At 41.2% G+C, this 24,513-nt stretch overlaps 1 protein-coding gene across 4 annotated transcripts in view; it reads left to right on the top strand.

Moving 5' to 3' along the window:
• znf462 (zinc finger protein 462) overlaps positions 1–24,513 on the top strand; it is a 56,167-nt gene that overhangs the window by 19,391 nt on the left and 12,263 nt on the right. For 2 of the 4 annotated variants that reach the window (XM_036528319.1, XM_036528321.1), the window contains exons 2-9: positions 4,121–4,380; positions 6,382–11,813; positions 13,313–13,450; positions 16,487–16,845; positions 18,306–18,424; positions 19,892–20,083; positions 21,373–21,622; positions 22,108–22,244. In XM_036528319.1, coding sequence (XP_036384212.1) covers positions 4,152–4,380; positions 6,382–11,813; positions 13,313–13,450; positions 16,487–16,845; positions 18,306–18,424; positions 19,892–20,083; positions 21,373–21,622; positions 22,108–22,244 — 6,856 coding nt within the window. In that variant the 5' untranslated portion in view covers positions 4,121–4,151. Of the gene's footprint in view, positions 1–4,117; positions 4,381–6,381; positions 11,814–13,312; positions 13,451–16,486; positions 16,846–18,305; positions 18,425–19,891; positions 20,084–21,372; positions 21,623–22,107; positions 22,245–24,513 lie in introns of all 4 variants that reach the window. The other 2 variants (XM_036528318.1, XM_036528320.1) reach the window with 1 other exon arrangement.

Below are 24,513 nucleotides of genomic sequence, written 5' to 3'. Positions count from 1 at the left end.
GCATTCATTGTTGGTCATATGGACAGCACGTTTAAAAGCTATCTTTGATGTGGGCTGTAGGACCTGGAAGTTTTATGGCTTTAGCGTGAGTCGTAAAACCACAAGCTATGCACAAGAAAATGAAAGGCAACATTAAAAAACATGAGGACTGGTTTCAACTTTGAACTTCTTTTGTCACACATAAAAGATAAGACCATCTTAAAATACACAAATTACAAAACTTTTTTTTATTTAAAGGATATTGTATGCTTTGCTTATATAATCATTTCTCAAAGTAGGTAATAATTTATGGCATGTTAACTACTGGTTACTTACTAACAGTTAGCTAGTTAGCTTATAAGCATGTCCACACTGAAGTGTAACTGGATACATGCAAGTGTGAAAAGTCAAAAGTACTACCACATCTACATATTCATTCAGTTCATGATGCAAGTACTTACAGCATGAGAGAAACAGTATAGATTATTTAATAGGCAAGAAACAACATGCCAAATTATGGGAATCAAGTGGAGATCCCCCTTAATAGCTTTCTCTTTAGAGATTTGGGGAACTTTTTTTCTATTAGTCTCCTGTGTCAAAAGCTGTTGAAAAGAATTTAAGGATATTATACTATGGCAAAATCAATGGGTTGGATGACAAACAAAAAAATAAACAAAAGCATACTCCTCCATGTTTGATACAAGGTCCTCTTAATTTTTCTTTAAATGCCAGAAAGCTCAGGGTCATGAAGTGCTGGAGCAGGTGTGTCTCTGAGCTCTTAGATAAATGTAGGACTGTCAGGGATGTTCTGGTCTGGTTCTCTTAAGACCTTGCTGGTTTTAGTTTTTTTTTGTTTTGTTTTTGTTTTTTTTGTGTATGTGATTGAGCTCTGTCCCTACGGGTGAAAGGAATAAACAGGCTGTGGTTTCTGGAGGATTTTTTCAGCTGTAAATGTGATTGTTTCTGTGACGTTTTTGAATGCAATGGTTCACCTTAAAACGAAGAAGGAAGAGCCAAAGCCACTTCCATGTACAATGTAATCTGTATCTCCATCCCAATGCGCGAGATGGTGGACCAACAGTTAAGGACAAAACCTCTGTACTCCTAATCAGCTTAATGCTGGCTTATTCAAAGGCCCTCTTTCAGACAGAGCAGCTGCTGCAGACGAGTTTAAGTAGAGGGTGTGACTGCTGGCAGCTCTTGCCGATGCAGAGAGACCGGTTGGTGATTAACAAACGTCAGTAGACTTTGGAATCTGGGGAGCCGAGTCAGATGGCTTTGTCCTCTGTGCTCGGAGGAAGGTCTCCCAGGTGGCTGGGTCATGCTGGCATGCTTTTTCTCCCCCCTCCTCCCTTTTCACCCAAGGCTGCAGATGTTTTCTGAGCTGAAAAAGGAAGTTCAGACATGCTTTGCATTTTTAGACCCCCTTGCGGAGCTTAGTTGGCAGTTGCCATTTTTTTTCCCCGGTTTGAAGAAGCGTCCCTCTGACCCTACATGTCACTGTGTTTTTTTCCCTCTTCCAAAATGTGAAGGATATTGTTCCAAGATATGAAAAAGAGTCAGCCAGGCTGGCAGGCGCAAAGATTGCTGAGCAGTGCAGGGAGAGAACTTGGGTACATCTGGCAGATAGATTTCTGTCAGCAGCTCTCTAGTGACCGGGCTGTCTGTGAGGAGGATCAAATCCGTGGGTCCATGTTGTGAGCAGGCTGAACACCTTAGCAAACATCTCTGTCTCCTAAAATGGCTGCCCCTGGAGCTCCCTGGATCCATGCAGCTCAGTGCCTTTCAGAGTCCCAGCGAGCTGATGAGAGTATGACAAATCTCACCCATTAACTTGGTTTGGCACAAAGAACACAAGAGGGGGATGGTAGATATTTTTTTCTTCTTCATTCTTTTCATGGTCTTTCTTGATATCCATGACAAGTACCCTGGCAGCAATGTAAAAACTTGTTCTGAGTGCCTATGAGCTGTTAAAGATCAGGGTGGGGCATTCATGCTGTTGTAACCTGACCCAGATACACAGTAAGGAGCAGGCTCTTCCAGGACAGTGGCAGTGTTTGTCCTGTGGTCAAATGGACTTCTAGCTTTACAGTTTCAAGGGTGACAGCCTAAGGAACTTTTTATTTCCTGCAAAAATGTATCCACGTCCACAGGAACATCTCTAATGAATGTCATATTAAAAGGTCTCGTTTTTAAAAGTATGTAGCACATACTTAGTGCCAAATTAAGAAGAGCCCACAGTTGCATTAATTGTACATTTTCATAGGCCTGAGCAAGAGCTGTTTGAGGAGTGGTTTCATCATTGTTGTTGGTCAGTTCTTTTGTGCAATCCTTTGCAGTTTTTGGCCAAGAATAAAGGATTGCACACAATTACACAGATTTCAAAAGGATACATTTGTAATTTCATGAACTGTTAATTCTCCTGGTACATGCAGACGATCTGTGTTTTTTTTTTCTCCTCAGAGTATTCATTTGTTCACATCATCTGTGATGTGTATGTAGAAAATGGATGCATAGTAAATTAAACAAATGTATGTACAATAACACGACTTTTGGTTTACAGAGCTCTTATAAATCAGATGAATCACCTGTAGTTAGGCAGATCTGCATGTGAGTTAATTAGGTAGCTAGCTAGTAAAATGTTCTCCCTTTATTCCTGTCAAAAAATAAATTGGTTACAAAGATATGTTTTTATCTTACCTCAGCAGTAAGAGATAAGACTGCATGGTGAGTGCAATCGTTCATATTCACACTCATGTTAAGTAATACAGCTAGCAAAATCTATAAAAATCTAAAACACTGAACACTCATAACCAAGGCACCATTACTTAGCAACCGGTAATTTTCTGAACTGTCCAATCACCTCTGTGTGCAGACATAATTCGCAGAACACTTCAAAGCAAGTTTAATCAATTGCAAAAATAGAGGAGTACACCAAGAAAAAATAGTATTTTCATTTTCTAATACTTATCCTGATGGTGATTTTACAAAGTAAAAACAACTGCTGGAACATCATCTTGCTGCTCTTGTTATTAATGTTTTTATTTGTTGTTTAAGTACTGACAGTAATGTTAATAACAATAATAATTTGTCAATCCATCACTCTATTTTATATTCTTTATTTGCTGAGAAATTAATTATAGCCTGTTAGTTGTTACCAAAAAGAGGCAGTGGGTGCTTAAAATAATGATGAAGCAGAGTAAACTTGAATTGAAGCAGATTAAATTTAATTGGCAGAGCGTGTGACTTTTCAACACACTCTTGTGTGTGCAAAGGGAAAAGGCACAAAGCTTACCTTGTTGAGGTTCACTGTATGGCTTGGAGAATGTTAAGAATGTTGTCTACCATTTGAAGTGCAATGATTTTGGCACAGTCTGATTGACCAGCTATTAGTCGAATCAAAAATCAGATAAACTGTAATGGTCAACCTCTGGGTTCAGAAACGCAAAGGAATATACCACCCTTTTACTGTCTGTACTGGACTGTCTGTTCCAAAGGGCCTCAAGGGTTTGTCTCTGTGCCCCACAGCACATAGTGTGCGTTATTAGTGTTCGTCTTTTATGCATTATTGTATATGAAATATACTATTTACCATTAAATTGGTAGCTTTGATTAAGATAACTAATAAATGGAAAAAAACAGAATGGTCATATCAGTGCCCTATTTAGAAAGCCAAATAGATGCATAATACATCTTTAGGTCATAGGACCAGATTATACCACCTCCAATTGATGGCTGCATAATCCGGTATATTTTCATGGAAGCTCTAAACCTCTGTGTGTCCCCCATCTCCCTGCAGATTCAATCAATCTTATTTTGGAAGGCTTGATGCAATCTGACAGTATTGTCAGATGTAAGTACTGAAATGCTCTGTGTTCTCCAGCTGTGGCTTATCCTAAGGTAATAAAAATGGAACAAATCAACCGATAATCCCTCCTCGCCATTATTCTACTGTTGTCCTAAGAACAAAGATCTCCTTTTACATGCCACAACCCCGGTTCTTCATTCCTTCTCGCAGTACTTTGAGTTGTGTCCTGGTGTGTGCAGGAGACCCGATATTGCAATGATTGTTAGTTGTTAGAGACATCACATGGCCTTTCTGATTGCTGAAAGAAAGAACTGTCTTTTCTTTCCCCAGCAGGTTTCCCTGATTTTCCAGGGAGTCCTCAGTGATGGAGGTGCTACAGTGTGATGGCTGTGACTTCAGGGCAGAATCTTACGATGACCTTAAGGCACACATCCAGGATGTCCACACAGCCTTCTTGCAGCCCACGGCAGTTGGAGACGGGACTCCCAGCCACTCCAGGTCCGACTCCCTCAACTCCCTTAGTCAGGCGGAGGAGGATGAGGAGGACCTGGCCTCTTTGAACAATGAGTTTGAAACTCCACATGAACAAGCAGGTATGATCACCTGTACAGAGGGATGTTTATCAGTTTTCATAAGTGGAGAATGTGACTGAATGGGGAGTAAAGCTCCCATACAAAATTAAGTGCTCCAAAAATATATTATCATTTATATATTCTAACTTGAAATGTCACAAATAATTTCCATCAGAACAATAAACAATAATAAGAAGACTCTATAAATGACAGAAATGACACCTGGTGAGATCCACCCAAAAAGTGGTTTATTTTCAAATCTGGTCAAGAGATGTGATGCAAGATTCAGAGCAACCACATGTACACTTTATGCCCAATTACTGTTTAGGTCCAGTTATTGATTACGATGCAAGAGGTTGTAAAAGGTTGTAATCGCATACAATACATGCAATCCATCAATAACTTTTTTGCAACTTTAAAATAAACAAAGTAAATGTTTACATAAAGATTTGCAAAAGTTTCTTTTTCTTTATGCTCACAAGTAATGTGCGTAATTGTACACCTCAGTTTTATCGTACAATAAAACTGTACTTGTAAAATTGTTTAGCAACATTATATATTTCAAAAAGAAATAAAATCCTGTCTTTCAGGTGTGTCTTTTACTTAGTACAGATATATTCACTTTGTAAATCTGGAATAAGTAAAAAGAAACTGTGTAATGGCTAAAAGTGGCAAAAGAACAGCTTTACGTAAACTTCTTCATTTAAACTCTTTGTGGCACAGTATGTAACATAAATTCAGAAAGATTCTCTTCTCACATTCTTACCTCTGAAACGTATGTGTGTTTGCAAAATATTTTAAGGATGATATTCTCTTCAAATTTATGCAGTGTTGTCACTAAGATGCCACAGTGTTTTTATGATTCTTACATGTCAATTAATGGTCATTTTTGTGCATTTAGTTGTTCTGAGTGTGTTTCTCCTCTGTTTCAAATTTGGTTTATTATGTGAATCTCTCCAGGTGTCGTATTGTTATTTACAGACGTACTATCATTGTTTATCGTCCCTATGAAGGTCCTGCTGTAACAGTATAGAGCAAATTAACTTGATCATTTTGCGGGGAGCATATGAGTAATATGTGAGCAGTACTCTTTATTCTTTGTGGAGCGCTTGCTTTTGATAGAAATGAGTGTGGTGTATATGTTTTTTGAGACTAATGGTCACAGATCTACATAGAAATGATGGATTGACCCTCTAAAATCTTTTTTCATTATAAACAAAGGCTTGTTATACACACAATGTCCATCCATTCCTCATGCATCTATACATTGTGTTGACCTCATGTCCGACTGTATTTAGTTTTTGATGAACACAGCCCTCCAACTACCTGGTAACCTCATTATTCACTTTCTCCCTCTTTTTGTTTCTTGCACAACATGGTCAACAGAGACGTCACTATGGACCATCATAAATTAAGTGTGGAAGTACAGACCTGCCATTTAATATATCCTGCAAAGAACACTGTCAAAGAAAAATCCTGCAAAGAACACTGTCTCAGGAGACAGCATTAGAAGATGTCACTAATTCTTAACGAATTAAAGAACTGGACATATGAGCGCACTCACCACATTTCTGAATGGATACTGGCATCACCTGCCAATAACAGTCTTTGAGTCTTTTAATATGTGGGTCAAAAATTTGTGCTTGAAATGGTACTGCAGTCTTATATTGTAATCTGACATTGATAACTAAGTTGGAATGTAATGTAGACATTTAAATGCCAGATAAATGAGTCCAGCCCTCACAGTTATCTAGGGTTGTGTGCATAGACCAGGAACGTTGGAATGATGCATGAATTTAGCAGATAAAAATCTTAATTTTCATTATCATGGGAATCACAGATGCAGAACCCATGCATTTTTCAGAAAAAGTAACTGTTTTGCTCAGAATTTATATTCAAATTAAATCTTATATCGTTTTCTGTCATTGTAAAAGACTTAAACCCTAAATATTTTGATCCCACTGGCTTCCTTAGATCTTATCCCACTCTTATAGAATTATGTATTTTTCTTTTGTCTTTCAGGCCCTCATTCCTTTGACTCTGGGCAGTTTTCCAGTTCTAACCAAATGACTCACAACCAAACAGTGAACCAACCTGCAAAGCCTGCAAACCAGTTTTTCCAGTGCAAGTTCTGCATCCGCTATTTCAGATCAAAATCCCTCCTCAATGAACACACCAGGAAGGTCCATGGCATTGTGGGAGGTGCTTCAGTAAGTGGAGAGAACTCACCAGCTTCCCAATCTTCCAACTTCAACATCCTCATGCATGATGGTTTTGGGAAGGTGTTCTCCTGCCAGTATTGCACATATAAATCTCCACGTAGAGCCAGGATCCTAAAACACCAAAAAATGTATCACAAGAGCCACTTGCTAGACTCTCCAGGGTCCCCACCTGAGGCTGTCACAGAATCTAGTTCCAATGCTCTGTTCTCTGAGGAATCTTGTAGCGATCTGCCCGAGGAGGTGGTGGAGCGTAGTATTTTGGAATCTATGGTCAAACCTCTTACTAAGTCCAGGGGAAACTTCTCCTGTGAGTGGTGTGGCTACCAGACTCTCAGACGAGAGCGTTGGTGTGATCACATGATGAAGAAGCACCGCAACATGGTGAAGATCATTTCCTCAATCCAGGAGCCACAGGAGGGAGAGGGAAGTGTGGGTTCCTCAAAACCCAACTCGCCCTCCTCGCCAAGAACCCCCAACTCCAACTTGATAATCAATAACTTGAGTGGCAATGAAGGGTCCTCAGCTAACACCTCAAATTTCAAGGGATCTTCTGGAAATACAATGCTGAAGTCCACTGGGCAAGCAAGCAAGATTTCATCTTATGACTATTCACAGATGAAGTCCAAAATCCCTAACAGTACAGGATCCTCCATCTTGTCTGAAAGATCAACTTTTGCAATGTCTGACATGTCTAATTTTGCTATGGACTTAGACACAGACATCATCCTCAATGAATCTGGAAGTAGCTCAGATGAGGAACTAGGAGATATAGATGATCCCAATAACCCAGACTCGTCAGCTGGAGATTCTGCCAAGCAGCCCTTGTCAGAGGAGGATAACAAAATGCTTGAGACAAAAGGAATACCATTCCGGAGGTACATGAACAGGTTCCAGTGCCCTTTTTGCTCGTTCCTTACCATGCATCGGCGGAGCATCTCTCGTCACATTGAGAACATCCACCTGTCGGGGAAGACAACTGTGTACAAGTGTGATGAATGCCCTTTCATCTGCACCAGTCCGCTCAAGTTAGGTACCCACAAGCAGTGTCATATGGGGTCATCCTCAGACTGGGACCCTTTGGACTTGCCAAATGAAAGCCCAGGAGGTCAGAATGAGCTGACTGAGCCCATCAATGGGGGTAATCTTACCTCAAAAATCAACGGCAAAAAATCTGGCACAGTAAATGAAGTTAACCAACAGAATCCTTACCACTGCACACTTTGCAGCTTCTCCACAACCACACTGAAAGGTCTGCGTGTTCATCAGCAGCACAAGCATTCTTACTGTGACAACATGCAGCCAGCTAGTCATGAGGGATCATCAAATGAACAGCAGGACTCTGAGTCAGAAACGTATAGTTCTCCAAATTATGTTAAGAAAACCCAGACATCAATCCTTGGGTTTTCATCCAAAAAGCATTTGATCAACAAGACTGCGAGAAAGTCCATCAATGACCTACCTTTGGATCTGTCTCCAGTGAAGAAAAGAACCAGAATAGACGAAATTGCCAATAACCTACAGAGTAAGATCAGTAAAAGCAAGCAGCAGGAGGACACCGTCATAAACTTGGAGGAGATAGATGATGAAGAAGAAGAGGAAGATAATGAAGTCGAAATGTTTATAGATGAAGATGATGATGATTCACAGACTGAGCATCAGTTGAAAAATCAGAGCTACTCTTTTGATAGGCAACCTATGCATTTGAGAGAGTCAGTGGACTCTCAAGAGGAGGGCATCGCGGGAAAAAAGAAACACAGCCTTCAGTCAAAATTTATCTCAAGGAATATTCCCATTCAGCTCAGTATCTCAGATGATGAAGACAATGAAACTGATTATGGTGCCCCTGTTGAGTCCAAAGATCTTCAAGATAGAGGCAGCCAAGACAGCAGAGATGCTTGCCAGGAGAACCTTGATTACAATGAGGATGCGGGAACACTTTTTTACTGCAAACACTGTGAATACCAGAACAAATCAGCTCGTAGTGTGAGCACACATTACCAGAGAATGCACCCCTACATCAAGTTTAGCTTTAGATATATCCTTGATCCAGAAGATCAGAGCGCTGTGTTTCGGTGCTTGGAGTGCTATATTGAATACACAACCTTCGATGACCTGAATCAGCACTACATGGAACATCACCCCGAAGCCATCAATGTGCTGAACTTTAATCAGCCTGATTTGGTATACAGGTGCCGCTTCTGCTCATATACCAGTCCAAATGTTCGAAGCTTGATGCCACATTACCAAAGAATGCATCCAACAGTGAAGATAAACAATGCCATGATCTTCTCTAGTTACGTGGTTGAGCAGCCTCAAAAGGGTGAGTCCCAGACGCTGAGAGAGATTTTAAACTCTGGACCCAAGAGTTTCACAGCTTCCAGCCCTGTACCCAGATCATCAGCCCATTCGAGTCCTGTTCACAAAAGCATCTCTAAGATGCAAGAGTCAAGCACAGAAACTGATGCTGTAAAAGAAACCACAGTTAACAATGTAGTAGTCTATGACTGTGACATCTGCTCCTTTGCCAGCCCCAACATGCATTCAGTTCTAGTTCACTATCAAAAAAAACATCCAGAACAAAAAGCATCATACTTCCGCATTCAGAAAACCATGAGGGTGGTCTCTGTTGATAGGTCTCAGACTTCAAGTAACACATCTTATAGTATGAACACACCAAACCCTCCAAAGGCATCTAATGTGAGTCCCTTTGGAGCAGATGAAGAAATATATTACTGCAAACACTGTGTCTACAGCAACCGTTCTGTAGTTGGTGTGCTTGTCCATTACCAAAAGAGGCATCCAGAAATAAAGGTGACAGCAAAATATATCAAGCATGCCCCTCCTACCCCTGGGCTGATGAAACTAATGGATGAGTTACAGATTGCACCACCTAAGCAGTTTTTAAAACAGTTCAGCAACAATGGAATAGATTCCTCTGGAATTTCCCACGCTCGACTTGGTGGAGACAAGGGCGAAGCGGAGATGCTGTTTTTCTGCCAGCATTGTGACTATGGGAACCGCACAGTGAAAGGAGTGTTGATACATTACCAGAAGAAACACAGGGATGTGAAGGTGAATGCTGATCTTGTTCGCAGGCACACTGCTGTTGTACGTAGCCAACGAGAACGGGCTCAGATGATTCAGTCTGGCGGTATGTCTGTCTCTGCCTCTGTGTCCGACACAGACAAAACAAGGGCCCTTAGGTCCTTGAAGTGCAGGCATTGCTCATACACATCTCCATATGTATATGCTTTGAAGAAGCATCTAAAGAAGGATCATCCCACTGTGAAGGCCACAGCTATGACTATCTTACACTGGGCTTACCAAGATGGTATCCTTGAGGCTGGATACCACTGTGAGTGGTGCATCTATTCACATGCAGAACCAAATGGACTACTCATGCATTACCAAAGACGTCACCCAGAGCACAATGTCGACTACACATACATGGCCAGCAAGTTGTGGGCTGGTCCAGACAGTTCTTCGTCCCAGCGAGTAGGAAACTCAGACACCAAGCACTACCAATGCAGAGACTGTGCCTTTGAGGCTTGCACCATCTGGGATATCACAAATCACTACCAAGCTGTTCACCCCTGGGCCATCAAAAGGGATGAGTCTGTGCTCCTAGACATAATCAAAGGTAATCATTCGTCAGGAAAATCGCAGACTCCAGTTGCTAAGGGGCATGTCAGTATGGCTAGACCGCTCAGTAGTCACCATCCTGAGCAAGATGAGGAATCGTTTGACGTTACAAGACCATCTACAGAAATGGTCCCTCATCTGTCCTTTGCTAGCACCTCCATTTCAAACAACCCATACCAGTGCACTGTGTGTCTGTCTGAATATAATAGCCTTCATGGGCTCTTGACCCACTATGGCAAGAAGCATCCTGGCATGAAAGTCAAGGCTGCTGACTTTGCTCAAGAAGCTGACATCAACCCCAGTTCAGTTTACAAGTGTCGTCATTGTCCTTATGTGAACTCTCGCATTCATGGGGTTCTCACTCATTATCAGAAGAGGCATCCACTGGTCAAAGTCACTGCAGAGGATTTTGCGGATGACATTGAGCAAGTTAAAGACCTTAATGACGGTGACGAGAAGTGCAAATCTCAAAGACAGGGTTATGGTGCCTACAGGTGCAAAATGTGTCCTTACACTCATGGAACATTGGAGAAGCTGAGAATCCACTATGAAAATTACCATAACCAGTCAGCTTCTGACATGTTTAACCCTCCTCACATGCAGTTTTCTGCCAGTAAAGATGACCCGGTAGCTGAATGCAGTGGTGCAAGTGTGACAGAAGTGCCAGATGTGAGTGACTTTCACCTCGCGCTTTCTCAGTTCCCCATTGACAAAGGTGCAAAGCATGCCATCTTCAGGTGTCAGCTCTGCAAGTACTTCTGCTCCACCAGAAAAGGCATAGCTCGCCACTACCGCATCAAACACAACAATGTCAGAGCTCAACCTGAGGGTAAGAACAATGTCTTTAAATGTGCTCTCTGCTCCTACACAAATCCCATTCGCAAAGGCCTGGCAGCCCACTACCAAAAGCGACATGACATTGATGCATACTACACTCACTGCTTGGCAGCCTCCAAGTCTATCAGTGATAAGCCCAACAAGGTGGTAGTGCCCGTGTCCTCTCAGTCAGAAGGGCCAGAGTTGAGTGAGGAGCTGAGACAGGCTGTGGAAAGGAGAAAGTGCTCCCTCTGTTCCTTCCAGGCTTTCAGCAAGAAGAGCATTGTTTCTCATTACATCAAGCGCCATCCAGGAGTCTTTCCCAAGAGGCAGAATTCCAGCAAGCTGGGGCGTTACTTCACTGTAGTCTATGCCAAGGAGCCTGAAAACCTTATTGCTGTCGAGGAGAAGAAAGTAACTGAAGATCAGTCAGAAACAGAGCTGGAAAAGGACTTGGAGAGGTTGCCATTCAAATGTTTGAAGTGTTTCAAACTGTCATTCAACACGGCAGAGTTGCTCTGCATGCACTATACAGACTACCACAGCAAGGACCTCAAGCGGGACTTCTGCACCCTTGCCAGTCCTGCACAGGATGGCGTAGACTGCTACCAGTGTGCCCACTGTGATCTCAAGTTCCTGGGCCTCCTAGACCTTAGCACCCATCTCATTAACCACAACGAGGAGTTCCAGAAGCGAGCAATGCGCCAGGAGAGGAGGAAACAGCTCCTGAGCAAGCAAAAAGGAAGTGAGCCACCAGAGAACAAGCCAGAGAAGGTGGGTGGAACATATTTATTCTCATTGCAGAAGCTGGTCCTGAAACTGAAAAGACATAAAAAAAATTCTGACATTCATTTGACACCTGTAAGAAAAAATGCAATTTGTTTTTAATGAAGAGTTTGAAAAAAAATGCAATTTGTTTTTAATTTTATCTTTCATCATTAATCCATGAGCTTCCAATTCATATTTAAAAATTGAGGCAGTTTTAATGTACATTCACGTAGACATGACACATCACGTTCACATAGACATGACACATCACATGTATATGCATAGGAATTATAAAGGCAGTAAGGTGCTGTGAGATTATGTTGTATAGTTACTGTATCTCTGTCTCGACACCAATAAAGTAAAAATGCATAGTTTGAAAATAATAAAAAATATAGACTGTGGCAGGATCTGACCTGGTGATATACAGGCTGAGGCATAAGGCATTTACTTGGATGGATTTCGACCTTCAGGCTTGGGGGGGTAGGGAGGGTGATTGGTGATCTAAGTGGAGCATTGACATTATGTCCTTAAGCAATGAGGCATCTAATTTGCATTTGGGTCAATGTGAATTTTGGGTGCCATTTCACATGCAATGATGGCCTATTCAGATAGTTGGAATCTTTGCCTGGGTGGCCACTGTTGGCCCAGAAAAGCTAGCTTTTGAAGACCTCAGGGGTTTTGTCACAATACAATATATGGAAAATGGAGGCCTGGCTGTGTGCTGGAGGTTTTCCAGAGCAGATCAGAGGTAGAAAGTAAATTTCTATCCAGCTGGATGAGCTCAAAAATTCTTAAATCCAAGAATTGATGATATGCTTATGATATCTGGGAGCCAAGTCTTGACAAATGCAGACCCTTTAACATTTACAAGAAGAACTTACCATCTGTCTGAAGAGGACATGGGTAGTTTTACACATGTTGCGCATTAGGATTGCGCAGTGAGTTCTCAGGGATCCAATGAGAGTAATTTTACACTGTATTGACAGTCATACTCCATCTATAAAAAGCCTTTATAACCCCTATCATGGCAATTATAACTTTAGGAAATTTATAAAAATGAATATGCCTAAACTCTCAGCAAACAAAGGCAACAATTGTCTCAGTATATGTAAGGAACTTTAATGTGGAACTGAGATGTAAAATATGAAACTGATTGTGTCTTGGATACACCGAAAGTGACAGTATCTTTACAGATGCATGAGTAAGCACAGAAATGGCAAAAATGACAAAAATGAAGGGTTTGTTTAATAGTCCTGGTTTTAACAGTGTACAGGGGGATTAAAGGATAAGACTGTTGCAGTGGTGTAGCTTGACGTTTTTAGAGAGCAAGCTGTTGCATCTTGTCAAGATTTGTCACAATTATAACTATGTCTTATGTACTTACAGATGTCTTGGTAACTAAAAGATTTTGACTATCTAATGATTTAATTTTTTTTCAATGCCACATCTTTGTGCTCAGAAGAACACCACAATTTCTTCTCCTATCTCGATTCACCTTCTTTTAGGTGGACACTCCATCAGACAAAACCCCTGTTGGCTACAGGTGCAATTTCTGTGTGGAGGTCCACCCCACTCTGAGAGCAATCTGCAATCACCTGCGGAAGCATGTACAGTATGGAGAGGTCAAAGCAGGGCATGTGAAGGTAAGCTGAACATTTAGTCACTTGTCCACAGCAACTTAGAAAAGTGCATGCAAGAAGGGCATACAAGAAGTTGAGCTGTCATGAGACTTTCAGGCTGGTGTCAATTTGTGATAGGAGGTCCTGCAGCTTTAAGAAGAGCACAGTGCCAAGACAGGATATAGGGAGATTATGTCCTCTTTATGATGCCAGCAGTTCAAACGGTGTGTCCTAATCTTGCAGCTGGAGTGAAAAACATTAGCTGCTTTTTTAAATAAATATATTTGTTCACTGTTCTATTTATGTTCTTGGAGAGGGGTGGTGATATATTTCTTTATCTGACCTCCATATTTTTTTGTTATTTTTAAATATTATGTGTTCAAAGTAGCAAGATTGTTGAGTGATTAGTCTGTGGTGAGAACTTGACAAAAAGCACACAGTTTTAAATTGAATCTTTCACTCTGTCAATAATGTGTGGAAAGAAATAAATGGAATCTGGACCTTAAATATTACTAAATATAAAAGACTTCTGTGAAAGTGTAGGCAAAAAGGTGAGTTATTTGTTACCTTTGGTGGTTTAATTGAAAGTTGTTTCTGAAAAAATGCTTTATCTGCATTTCCCTTAATGGATTTTTCAACTGTCCTCTGAAATCTGTTGAAGGTGACAACAACTGTTTTTCCTCCTTTCCTTCCTTCCGTCTACTCGGGTCTTGACTATTGACTTTCAGCTTTCAGAAAGCCTGCATTTGAAGAGGCCTTATTAATTGGCTGGTGCTGTTTCCAGGTTTGTTTATTTCCAACAGAGGTCCTGGTTAGACAGTCTGTTAACTTCTGTGGAGCAAAGAAGTGTGGTAGTCCTATTGCAGGGGCAGAAGAAAGCTTAGCTTTGAGGCCAGTGGGTAGCTCTTTTAACATTAGTATTCCACTGAGGGTGCCAGGGACCTGGCAGAGAGAAGCGCGCCAGAGGATTTAGTGTCTCAACTGAAACGGAAGCCAAATGAAGGCCTGTTTCTGTAGTCCAAGCCAGACATTTCAATACATTAGGTGGCAATACTGGAGTACCTTTACAAAGAGTAGACCTTTTTCAGTGATACGAAAATGGTGGAAATTAATGTGGGATACTGCAAAACATGTCTGTGGAGAAGCATTTTGTTAACGTTGTGTTGTACAGAAACTTGTGAAGAGTAAGTCTGGGTTTCTTATCAAAGTATCTTAATATTTTAGCAGTATCTTAATATTCACTAACTAATAAGGAGTTGTCACCCTTTGCTTTCAGAACAGTTTGAATCCATCTTGGAATGCTGTTATACAAGTTTTGAGCTGTTTCTAGTGGGATATTGGACCATTCTTCAAAAAGGAAAGCCACCAATTATTTTAGGGGTAAAGGAGGTGGAAATTTAGTCATTACACATTCTATTTTCCAGAACCTCTCTTTAAGGTTCAATAATGGGGGAAGCCCATGGAAGGTGTTTCGCTTCATCCTGGTGTTCATGACAGCACTCTTGAATATGTGTGTGGGGTGATTATCACCTCGGGATATGGGAACATCTTGAGGAAACACTTTGTGCACCTTAGGGTGTGCCTGGTCACCTGAAATGGCTTTGTACTCCTTGGCTGTAATTCTACTATGCAGAGTAATAATTGGACCCAGTGACTACCCATGAAATGGCTGCCCATTCCATAACAGGTCCACCATCATGTTTAACAGTTCGGAATAGCTAATGTGGGTTGAAGGTTTCCTTTGAGTTTCTCCAAACATCAACACCTCCAGATGTGGGAAAAAGAGTAGAGGATGACTCATCAAACCATATTACTTTCTTCCAGGTGCAGGTTTGGTGCTCATTATAGCAGGTTATGCATTATTGCTCACTGGGTTTAGTTCCAAGAAGTTTCCAAATGGCAGCCCTACCATAAATGTAAGCTTTCTGAAGCTCATGACATAGTTTTTGTTGAGGCTGGGTCACTGAGGTGTAGGTTTAGTTTTGTGTTAATTTTTGAGGCTGTTTTGTTGTTTTTAGCAAGTACTCTGTTATGCGTCTCCCTGTCTCTGCCAGTGAACACCGAATTGTGACCACAATTCCTTTTTCCCCATATACTTTTCCTTGTCAGACATATACCGCCATGATTTTCTGATGCACCCGCAGTTTGGGCACCGACTATTTGACCTCTTCCAAATCTGTCTCATGTTATTCTTGGAACTCGCATATTCGCAAGTGTTAAATTTTCAAACATCTTTTATAGGAGAAGAAATAATTAATTTAATAATTATTAATGACAAGAATATGAAATGTGTAGGCTCATTTTTAATGGCAACTACTATTCCTTTTTCATTTTGTGTGTTTACATTTTATATTTTATGTGTATGTGTATGTGTATGTATATGTGTATATATATATATATATATATATAATTTATTTATTATTAGGTTTTAATAAGAAATAGCAGTATCTGTACAGGATACAAAACAGAATGCACTGCATTGGTGAGAAGCAATACATGCCCTGAGGGTTGACGATAGAGGGCTAGTGATTTCTCTGGAAGACATTATATATCTTATTTATGGTCCTATCAAGTGCAGGGTCAGGTACTTTTTCAGAAATGTCAAGTTTCTTTTAAGCCATAAAAACCCAAGTTTGTTGTCTCAGAGCAGCACAGGAACCACTTTGTGGTGAAGGCAATTGATGTATTTCTTCCTAAGACGTGGAGGAAGGGGGATGTTCTGGAATTGGTGGGGGCCTCAATAAAGCTAATGTCTGGATAATCAACTCCAGGCAGGGGTTGAAGGTCTACATTTGTGCCTTGTAGGAAATCATGAGGCAGCTTCATCTGAAACAAGTCTCTCATTGACTATTTGAACCCATTCAGCGAAAGCTTAAAGACTCCCATTTAGAATCTTGTAGCTTTCAGCAACAAGAATTCATGTTCTATAGAAGTAGATGTAAAATGTAGCCTGCCAAAACTTCCGTACAAATCTTGTGGTATGCTTGTTTGTCTGAGTTTGTTGCACTCGAATTTGAATGAATTTACATCTACAAACAGTTTTTCTTTCTCTTTTGATAGCAGGAGGTAACAGAAATCCCACTGCCCCTCCCAGTGGAAGGAGAGGCTAACGGGGATGTAGCAGATGTGGTCGCTGTGGAACCAGACCCTGTGGAGATGATTTCAGTGGTCGCCCAGGCCTCCGTCACCCCGGCTCCTGTCGCCATGGAGACTGCGGAGGTGGAGAGAGGGCCCCGGGAGGTGGTGGCAATGAAGGAACGGGCAGTGGGAGGGCACCCCTGTGGCCAGTGCGACCGTGTCTTCATGTCCATGCAGGGCCTGCGCTCGCACGAGAGGAGCCACTCGGCCATGGCCCTTTTCACACGCGAGGACAAGTACAACTGCCAGTACTGCCAGTTTGCCTCCCCTTTCAGACACAAGTAAGGAGAGGCCTTTGTGTACGGTCCATCTGCTCAGAAGATACACTTCATTATTTCTGGGTGGTTCCATTCTTGTTTTAATGTCTTGTGTGGTTCTTCTTACAGCCTTTTTTTCAGAGTTCATTCAAGTTTTCTTGACTGTCAGTATCTAGGGTGTTTTATTACTTTCTGAAAAGACTACCCTTTTATTGAACTATATATAATCCTTTAAAATAAAAATGTTACTTTGAGTTAACTCCAGAGAGACTTACAGATATTTTGATAGAGCAATTTGTCTTATCCAAAGTCGACAGACCTCATCTGTATTGAGCTCCCTGGTGTAATCCCACTGTACTGGATATGCCGTGACCCAGAAATAAAATATCGTCCCGTCACATCACCCGGGGGACTATGGTGAAAACCCAGTCGTATTCTAAACAGTCCCAAGTCTGAAACACAAAGAACTGTAGCCTGAGGCTCTCACTGGAGGGTTTTGGGAGATGATTTCACAGTGTGGCCTCTCCAGTGAGAGCCAGCAGGTTCACTGGAAGTCCTTTGCTTGATGAGGTTCTTGTAAGCCAGAAGAAAAAGCTTTAGGTCAAGGCTGCTCAACTCAGGTCCTGCAGGGCTGCATTCCAGCAGGTAATTCAGCTGTCTTTAACCCCACTACCACTCTGAGAACAGGAGAGGCTGCTGAATTAGTTCAGTGGAGACAGTACCTCCATTAAATTCAAGTCTTGGAAATCCTGTAAACACCACAACCCACCACAATCTGGGTTGAGCAGCCCAGCTTTAACAGCCCTTTTCACATTTGGCATTCTAACTCAAATCTCTTGCTTCCTCATGAATCACTTAGGTGCTAAACAAGGTCTGAGAAATTTGTTTGGTTTCACATTAGTTTAATACCGTCTGTTTACTGCCCTAGAGGTGCTTGAGGTAGTTTTGGTACAGTTCCCAACATGCACTGTAAACACACTTCTTAGCATTGGGTAGTGTAATTCTTACCAGTATTCAGATCACCGAAGGCATAGTGATTATTTTGTTGACAAATTTTACATCCAAAACCTAAAAATGGAGGAATCGCAGCCGAAATCCTGCTTTGTGCATGCTCTGCCCCGCGTGTCTGGGCCAGTGAGATACTGGAAGGACACATTATACCCCTACGCAACTAATGCTAAATGTCAAAAATTATTGACATAGTTCCATAGTGTGTTGTTAAACATGTCCTTGTTTGTTATAGAATTTGTTTGCAAATCTGCCTGTCTGAGAGGGATAGCAAACAAGTGCCTCTGATTCAGTCTGATTTTACGTTAGTCCCAGTATCGTCATTCTGAACACAAACGGATGAGCATTTGAATGCAGTGGGAGTGTGCTGTGGATGAAAAGGCTTGTAAGTGAGTCCTCACCGCTGGAGTGTTTTGTTGTGTTGACACAGAAGACTTGGGCAAACTGAACTGAAATGTGCCTGCGTCTCTCCTCAGCCTGGATCGGCATGTACAGTCTCACCACGGCCATCACAAGCCCTTCCGCTGCAAGCTGTGCTCCTTCAAGTCCTCTTACCTGAGTCGCCTCAAAAGCCACTTGTACAAAGCACACGCAGGTAAAGCAGACGTGTCACTGATGGCCTCTGCTCCCACCTTAGTTAGCACAGCGAGCTTCCTCATCGCAAGAGAGTGTTCATTTGCAAAGGCTTGTGTACTCACAGTGTGGCCGTCATAAAATGGCATGGACCTGTCTTGTGGAGTTTGGTGAACACTACTGAATGTGTTCATTTGTTCTTCCCTCAGAAAAGATGCTTTTACCGAAAAAAGAGAGCATTAGTTTTTTTTAAACTTGTATTTCAAACATCTGTATGAAGTTTTATATTCTGATTTTTAAAAAATTGAAGGTAAATTGAATCGAAAATATTTACAGGTTATTTTTAGTTAGTAATGATAGTGAATTGTAAACATAAAGGAACACTTGTTTTGTGTGACCTGTGTTTTTTTATACCAAAATACTTGTAAACCAGGGCATTCTATATGCATTATACGGCACATGATGGACAACATGTTGTGTACATGTACCTATTCTGTGCCGAGTGGACTGTATTTGCTTTGCTTTTGCAAATTACTTTGCAAGATATGTCATATCCCTTTCACATTCCCTGAATTTTCATACTTGGATGTAAATCTTTTGTTTTTTTTCTTTTGTTATTTTAGCAATTGAAATGTTTTGAAGGGGCTGTGTGTTTGTGTCTTTGTTATAACAAAATTACAGCAATTTATCTGCTGTTCAGTTGGCAATCACAACAAAAAAAACTAAGCATTTCCAATGTGCACTTACAATTATTTTAAATTCAATGGCTCCTTTTCCTTGAAGAGGAGGAATACATGCTCAAATAGACACTGAATAATCAATATTTACAAGAATGCATCAACAAAATGTTGAAATGGCTATGGTGTCACACTTTTGTAAAATGAAGGGTTACATTTCACACATTAATCACCAGAAAAAATTGAATTAATAGGCATATTTAGAAAGGTTTCCAGTAAATTGCACTGTGTAAACAATAGTTTAAAAAAGTTAAAAAGTTAACTTTATCTTAAATATAGGCAATTGAACACTTGATATGAGAAAGAAGTAGGTGATGATGTGTATTAAAAATGTATTATGCCTTCTAATTGGATATTAAAGATGCAATTATTGAATTCTGATAGTGAACAGAACCTCTCTGATATTATTCATGAATATCATTTTCATTGTTATATTATGTTAGACATGCTTAGATGTGGACATAGCTTTGACCTATAGGTGACTCTATCCACAGCGTCTGACACATGAATGGAGTTTTTATCAGTAAGGTGTAAAAAGACTTCAGGACAGAGCTGTGGAAATTCAAATACTAAACACTTAAGTCTGTCCCCTGTGGCTGAAGACTTTCTACACTTCTCATTTTAAAACAATAAATTTTCATACAATCTTTAGGTGACTGTGATCAGGGTACATAGAGCAGAAAAAAGTGATGAAACAGATTTGCATAATTCTGATGACAGTTTGGATGTTTTTTTTTTCTTTTACTAACCAGGTGAGAATACCTACAAGTGTCTGTCCTGCTCCTTCTCCACCATGACCATAAGCCAGCTGAAGGAGCACTCCCTGAAGGCCCACGGAGAGGCCCTCACCCTTCCCAAACTGCGCGCCGCCACCCAGGCTGCGTTCCGCTCCCACAGGCCGACCCAGGGGAGCGAACAGACCTTGGTAATCTCCGAAACGGATGGTAAGTGCCTCTTCTCGGTGTCTCGGGAGGAAGTAGAAGAGCTCTGCAGGATTTCTGTCCCTTCCACAAACTCTTGGGAATTTCCGCGGATGGGAACATTCTTTCAGTCCCTCCAGTTCAGTATTTATATAAATATAATTTATTCATAGGTGTATGGAGTAGTTTGTTAAAACCAGGTCCTATTGATCAGCAATCCATGCAGAATGCCACTTTTCCTGGTGTTCTTGTCACCCAAGGATTTAAGGATTTGTGTTCTTCGTCTAAAATTGGCCATTTTATTTGAATAAAACATTTGAAGATTGTACACCTCTTCAAACTACAAAAGGATGAATGCAATGCAATTGTCCCTCTGTGACAAAAACGGGGCCTGAAGGGTTTAGCTTTAACAAATTCAGGAATGTTGTCGTACCGTGGTCTACCGTTAGCACAGAGTTAAAATGCATTTTGCATTGAATCTGCAATTATGAGCAGATGAGGAGGGCATCACTGCTTCTATGATATCTCTTATTTTGATTGGAGGAATCAAGTAAGTGGATGCAATCAGTGATCAAGAGCTGTAAAGTGTTTGTTATGCGTGTTTTCTCTCTAATTCAGCTTCACTTTTCTTCCCTGAGCAGTTTTTTTTCTGTTCATTTAGGATCGCCATGGAGTGCTGTCTTGTAGTCTTATTGTGTTAAATTGGCTTTTGACAGTCTGGCCTTGTTAAATAGCGTTGTAAGGTCAGTTGTACACTTTCAAAGTATTGTACATGCTACTTCATCCTGAGCTGTCCTTTCCTGAGTGTGACTGGTATTATGAATCAAATGTCAACAGTGTTAAATTCAGTGTATTATATTTAGCTTCTTTGTTGCACTTCCTCTCTACAAAATGTGAAGTGCATCACATGCATTTTAAAAACTCAAAGCCAGGTCTCTTTTTGCACATGCTGGCAAAGCATTTATTGTAAGCTGCCTACTTGTTACTGGTCCTGAATGTTATTTATGGATATTGTATGCTTTTTTGTTGATGTAAGAAGCCCAGATTTCAGGTCTATATCCAAACATTAGACACAGAGGCGATGTCATATTTGGTTTGATTTTTTTCTAGACAAAAAATATCGTTTATACAGCACCATAAATTAGCATCATATATTGTCCTCACTGGGGGTGGGCATGTTCTCAGTTCAGAAGTGGATAGCAGGGGATCAAGGGGAGCTTGCAAACTCAAGGGTAGCATTGAGGGAGCTTGAGGGTAACATTTCGTCTCTCAAAGAAGGCCTCTTCACATTTCTATCCTCTGTCTGGTTCCAGAACCTGCATATTTGGAGCCCCCAGATGTCCAGCAGCAGCTCAGTCGCTACCAACTTGCGTCTCGGAACCAGGCCTCCTCCAGCCCCCCTGTCCTGCCTGTGGTCGAGGCACGGCTGGATGGCACTCTCACCTGTGAATTCTGCGAGTTCAGCTCGGGGTACATGCAGAGCCTGCGCAGGCACTACCGAGACCGCCACGGTGGCAAGAAGCTCTTCAAGTGCAAGGACTGCTCCTTCTTCACATGCTACAAGTAAGAAAATTGCGCTCCCTTGGGGTGCCATTGGCAGCCTCTAGATCGGGGCAGAAATCCAGCAGTTTTTCCAGCTTCTTTTTAAACCACAGATACTCTCAAGACTTGGGAAGGGAGTGAAATTGGTTCAATCAGGACAGTCATTAAACTCAAGTGGTTAAGTGCCTGGATGGAATAAAAGCTCACAGACACCGTAGCTCTCCAGAACCACCTTGCGGCTCACCCCAAGGTGCATCCCTACGTTTCCATTTCCCACACAAAATTGTTTAATTATCAGAAGCATATTGAATCTTTAGGATGTAGAATTTTTAGATCACTAGCAAGCACTGTTTTCAGCCGTAGCAAGAACAGTCATTGTGGCTTGGTGCCATTTTTGCAAAGTGTAGCAGCTGGGTATGCAAAATTAACCTCTTGGGTATCGCGATGGCTAACCATGTTGATGTAGTCAGCTTGCATTGCATTGTTGCAAGTCCCCTATGTTTCAGGTCAACATTCACAATGCATGTGGAAGCAGGACATGCCAGCACCCCTGAGGAAGGCCCCAAAGACCTGCGCTGCCCCCTCTGTCTCTACCACACCAAGTACAAGAGCAATATGATCGACCATATCGTCCTGCACCGTGGTGAGCCACCTATTGTAACATTTTCTAGTGGGGGAATTACATGCCAAATAAAGGCAACATTTCACCTGCTGTATTAAATGTGCTGATGCATCATTTAAGGTAATGAAGTCTCAGTTAAATGAGGGGATTGTTTTCTCATTGAGCAATTTTCCTGGCTTCCTAAACATTTCACGGTAGTCAATATCTGACACTAAGCAGACTGGCAAATAAATGGATTGGTTTTTGCAATGAGAAAGTCTATAAACATGAATACAAGGATGAAACTCCTATAGTAACCCCAGAAGAGTAAATGTGCTGATGTGTCAGATAGATTTGCACTTTGGCTGTTTCCTTAGGGCTAATATTAAACTGCCGCTTTCATCAGCACACCTCAAAACCAGCAAGGGCATGAATCTCAAACCACTAAGTCTGTCAGCCCTTAGCGGGGAGGATTGCCATGTGCCTTCAGAAACTTGGCTTCCCTGCTACACATAAAAGTATTCATGAGCCAATGCTACCATGGGATGTGATTTCAAATGTTCGTACTTTGCAAAAGCATTTGCAGCAGTGCCAAAATGGATTTAGAAATATACAAGTCTGAGTGGTCTCTTTTGAACCAGGGAAAAAAATGATCTAAAGCAAAAGTGAAATTAGATTTTAAAAATCAAAACACATATCCGCCAATGTGCCGATATTATGCTTCTCCACATATCAGAAGAATCTCACAAATAAATATGAGGAAGTTGGTCACAAAGGACATTTTCAGTTTCTTGAGCCCAAGAGAAACTTGATAGTGGTAGCTCCAAAGCACGAAAAATGAATAGGGCTATCTAAAATGATAACATATCAAAGAGCTACCTTTACATTCACACATCTGAGAGAAATCTACATAGATGACATAAGCAAAAACATATATGTTGATAACCGAATGCAAGCTCTTTAACCCTCTGAGGAGGTGTATGCAGGGTGCGAAATACGGGGGGTCTCGGGGGGGTCCGAGACTCCTCGATTGACACTTGAGACCCCCCGAAAGCCTCAGCAGCAAAATTTTGGGGGGTCTCTGGAAAAATCTTAAAAAAATTATTTGTCACTTGCAATTGTCACTAAAAATTTTAACCAAAGGTGTTGCCTGGCTTGGGCATTTGGGGCTGTAGCCCCAAAGATTTTTTCTTTAGCCCAAGTAGTTCTGCACTTTGAGAAGTTTGTCACTACATAACTGAACGTCAGTAAAGACGGCAGTGTTTTAATTTTGTATCTTCAGTGAACGGAGTGTTGTATTTTATCTTCAATGAACGGAGGCAAGACCAGTCAGGGAGGGTTTACAGGAAAATACGTGGAAATACTCGTGTCTTATTGGTTAACAGGTCTCTGTCAATTCTTCAATTGATGGGGTTACTATGCTAAACGCTAACTCACACAGTCAGTCAGTGTGAGGAAAAAATATACAGTATATATGCAGATTTTTTACTGGTAAAGGGGTTGAAGCTGAAACACAAACATCCTCTCATGCTGAGCCAGGAAAACAAGGTGTGTAAATGTCTGTATGAGTTCCGTGTTACGTGAACATGATATGAGCAGAGCATAAGTTATATACAGCTAACGTACTTTGCATTGTACTTTAGCCAGCTAAACCATTATCAATGATAGCTTAGTTGTGCCTCCCCTTGGCTAGCGACACCAAACTAGCTTAGTGTTCGTGTTCGATAAAGTTTTATATTTTATCAGTCTGGTAGTCCTACAAACAGTGATAACACCCACGGCAATTCTTATGACCAATCCAACTTTTTTTGTCTGATCATGTCATACATTGACAGCTAAGCTAAGTTACCACAGCTTACTAGCTCACTCACAAGAGATGTCAGGTTAAACTAGGAGATAAACACCGAATCTAAATGATTTAGATGTGTCACACACACACACACACACACACACACACACACACACACACACACACACACACACATCACTGTAGGTCAGTTTTTTGATGGAGAAGAATCTGGGCTCAGCCCCTGATGGTTAACAGTCCAGCCAACACCCCTGCTTTTAACCCTTAAAGCTTGACAGACGCAGCCTGCATCTAAATTCACATCCCTTCTTCTCGGTTGAATTGCTCACAAAGTATTCATCACTAACGATGCTAGTTGCTTGTCTATGCGACAAAGTGTTGGCAAGAAAAATAATTATGAATTTACATCAACTTTAATCATAGTTACAATCTGCATACAGCTCTGCATCCATCTCCACACCTATTACTCTTGTTTGAATTACTCATGAACTCGTCATTGCATAG

This window comes from Megalops cyprinoides, chromosome 5, assembly GCF_013368585.1.
Source record: "Megalops cyprinoides isolate fMegCyp1 chromosome 5, fMegCyp1.pri, whole genome shotgun sequence".
NCBI lineage: Eukaryota > Metazoa > Chordata > Actinopteri > Elopiformes > Megalopidae > Megalops > Megalops cyprinoides.
This window is presented reverse-complemented; position numbering and strand designations above follow the sequence as displayed.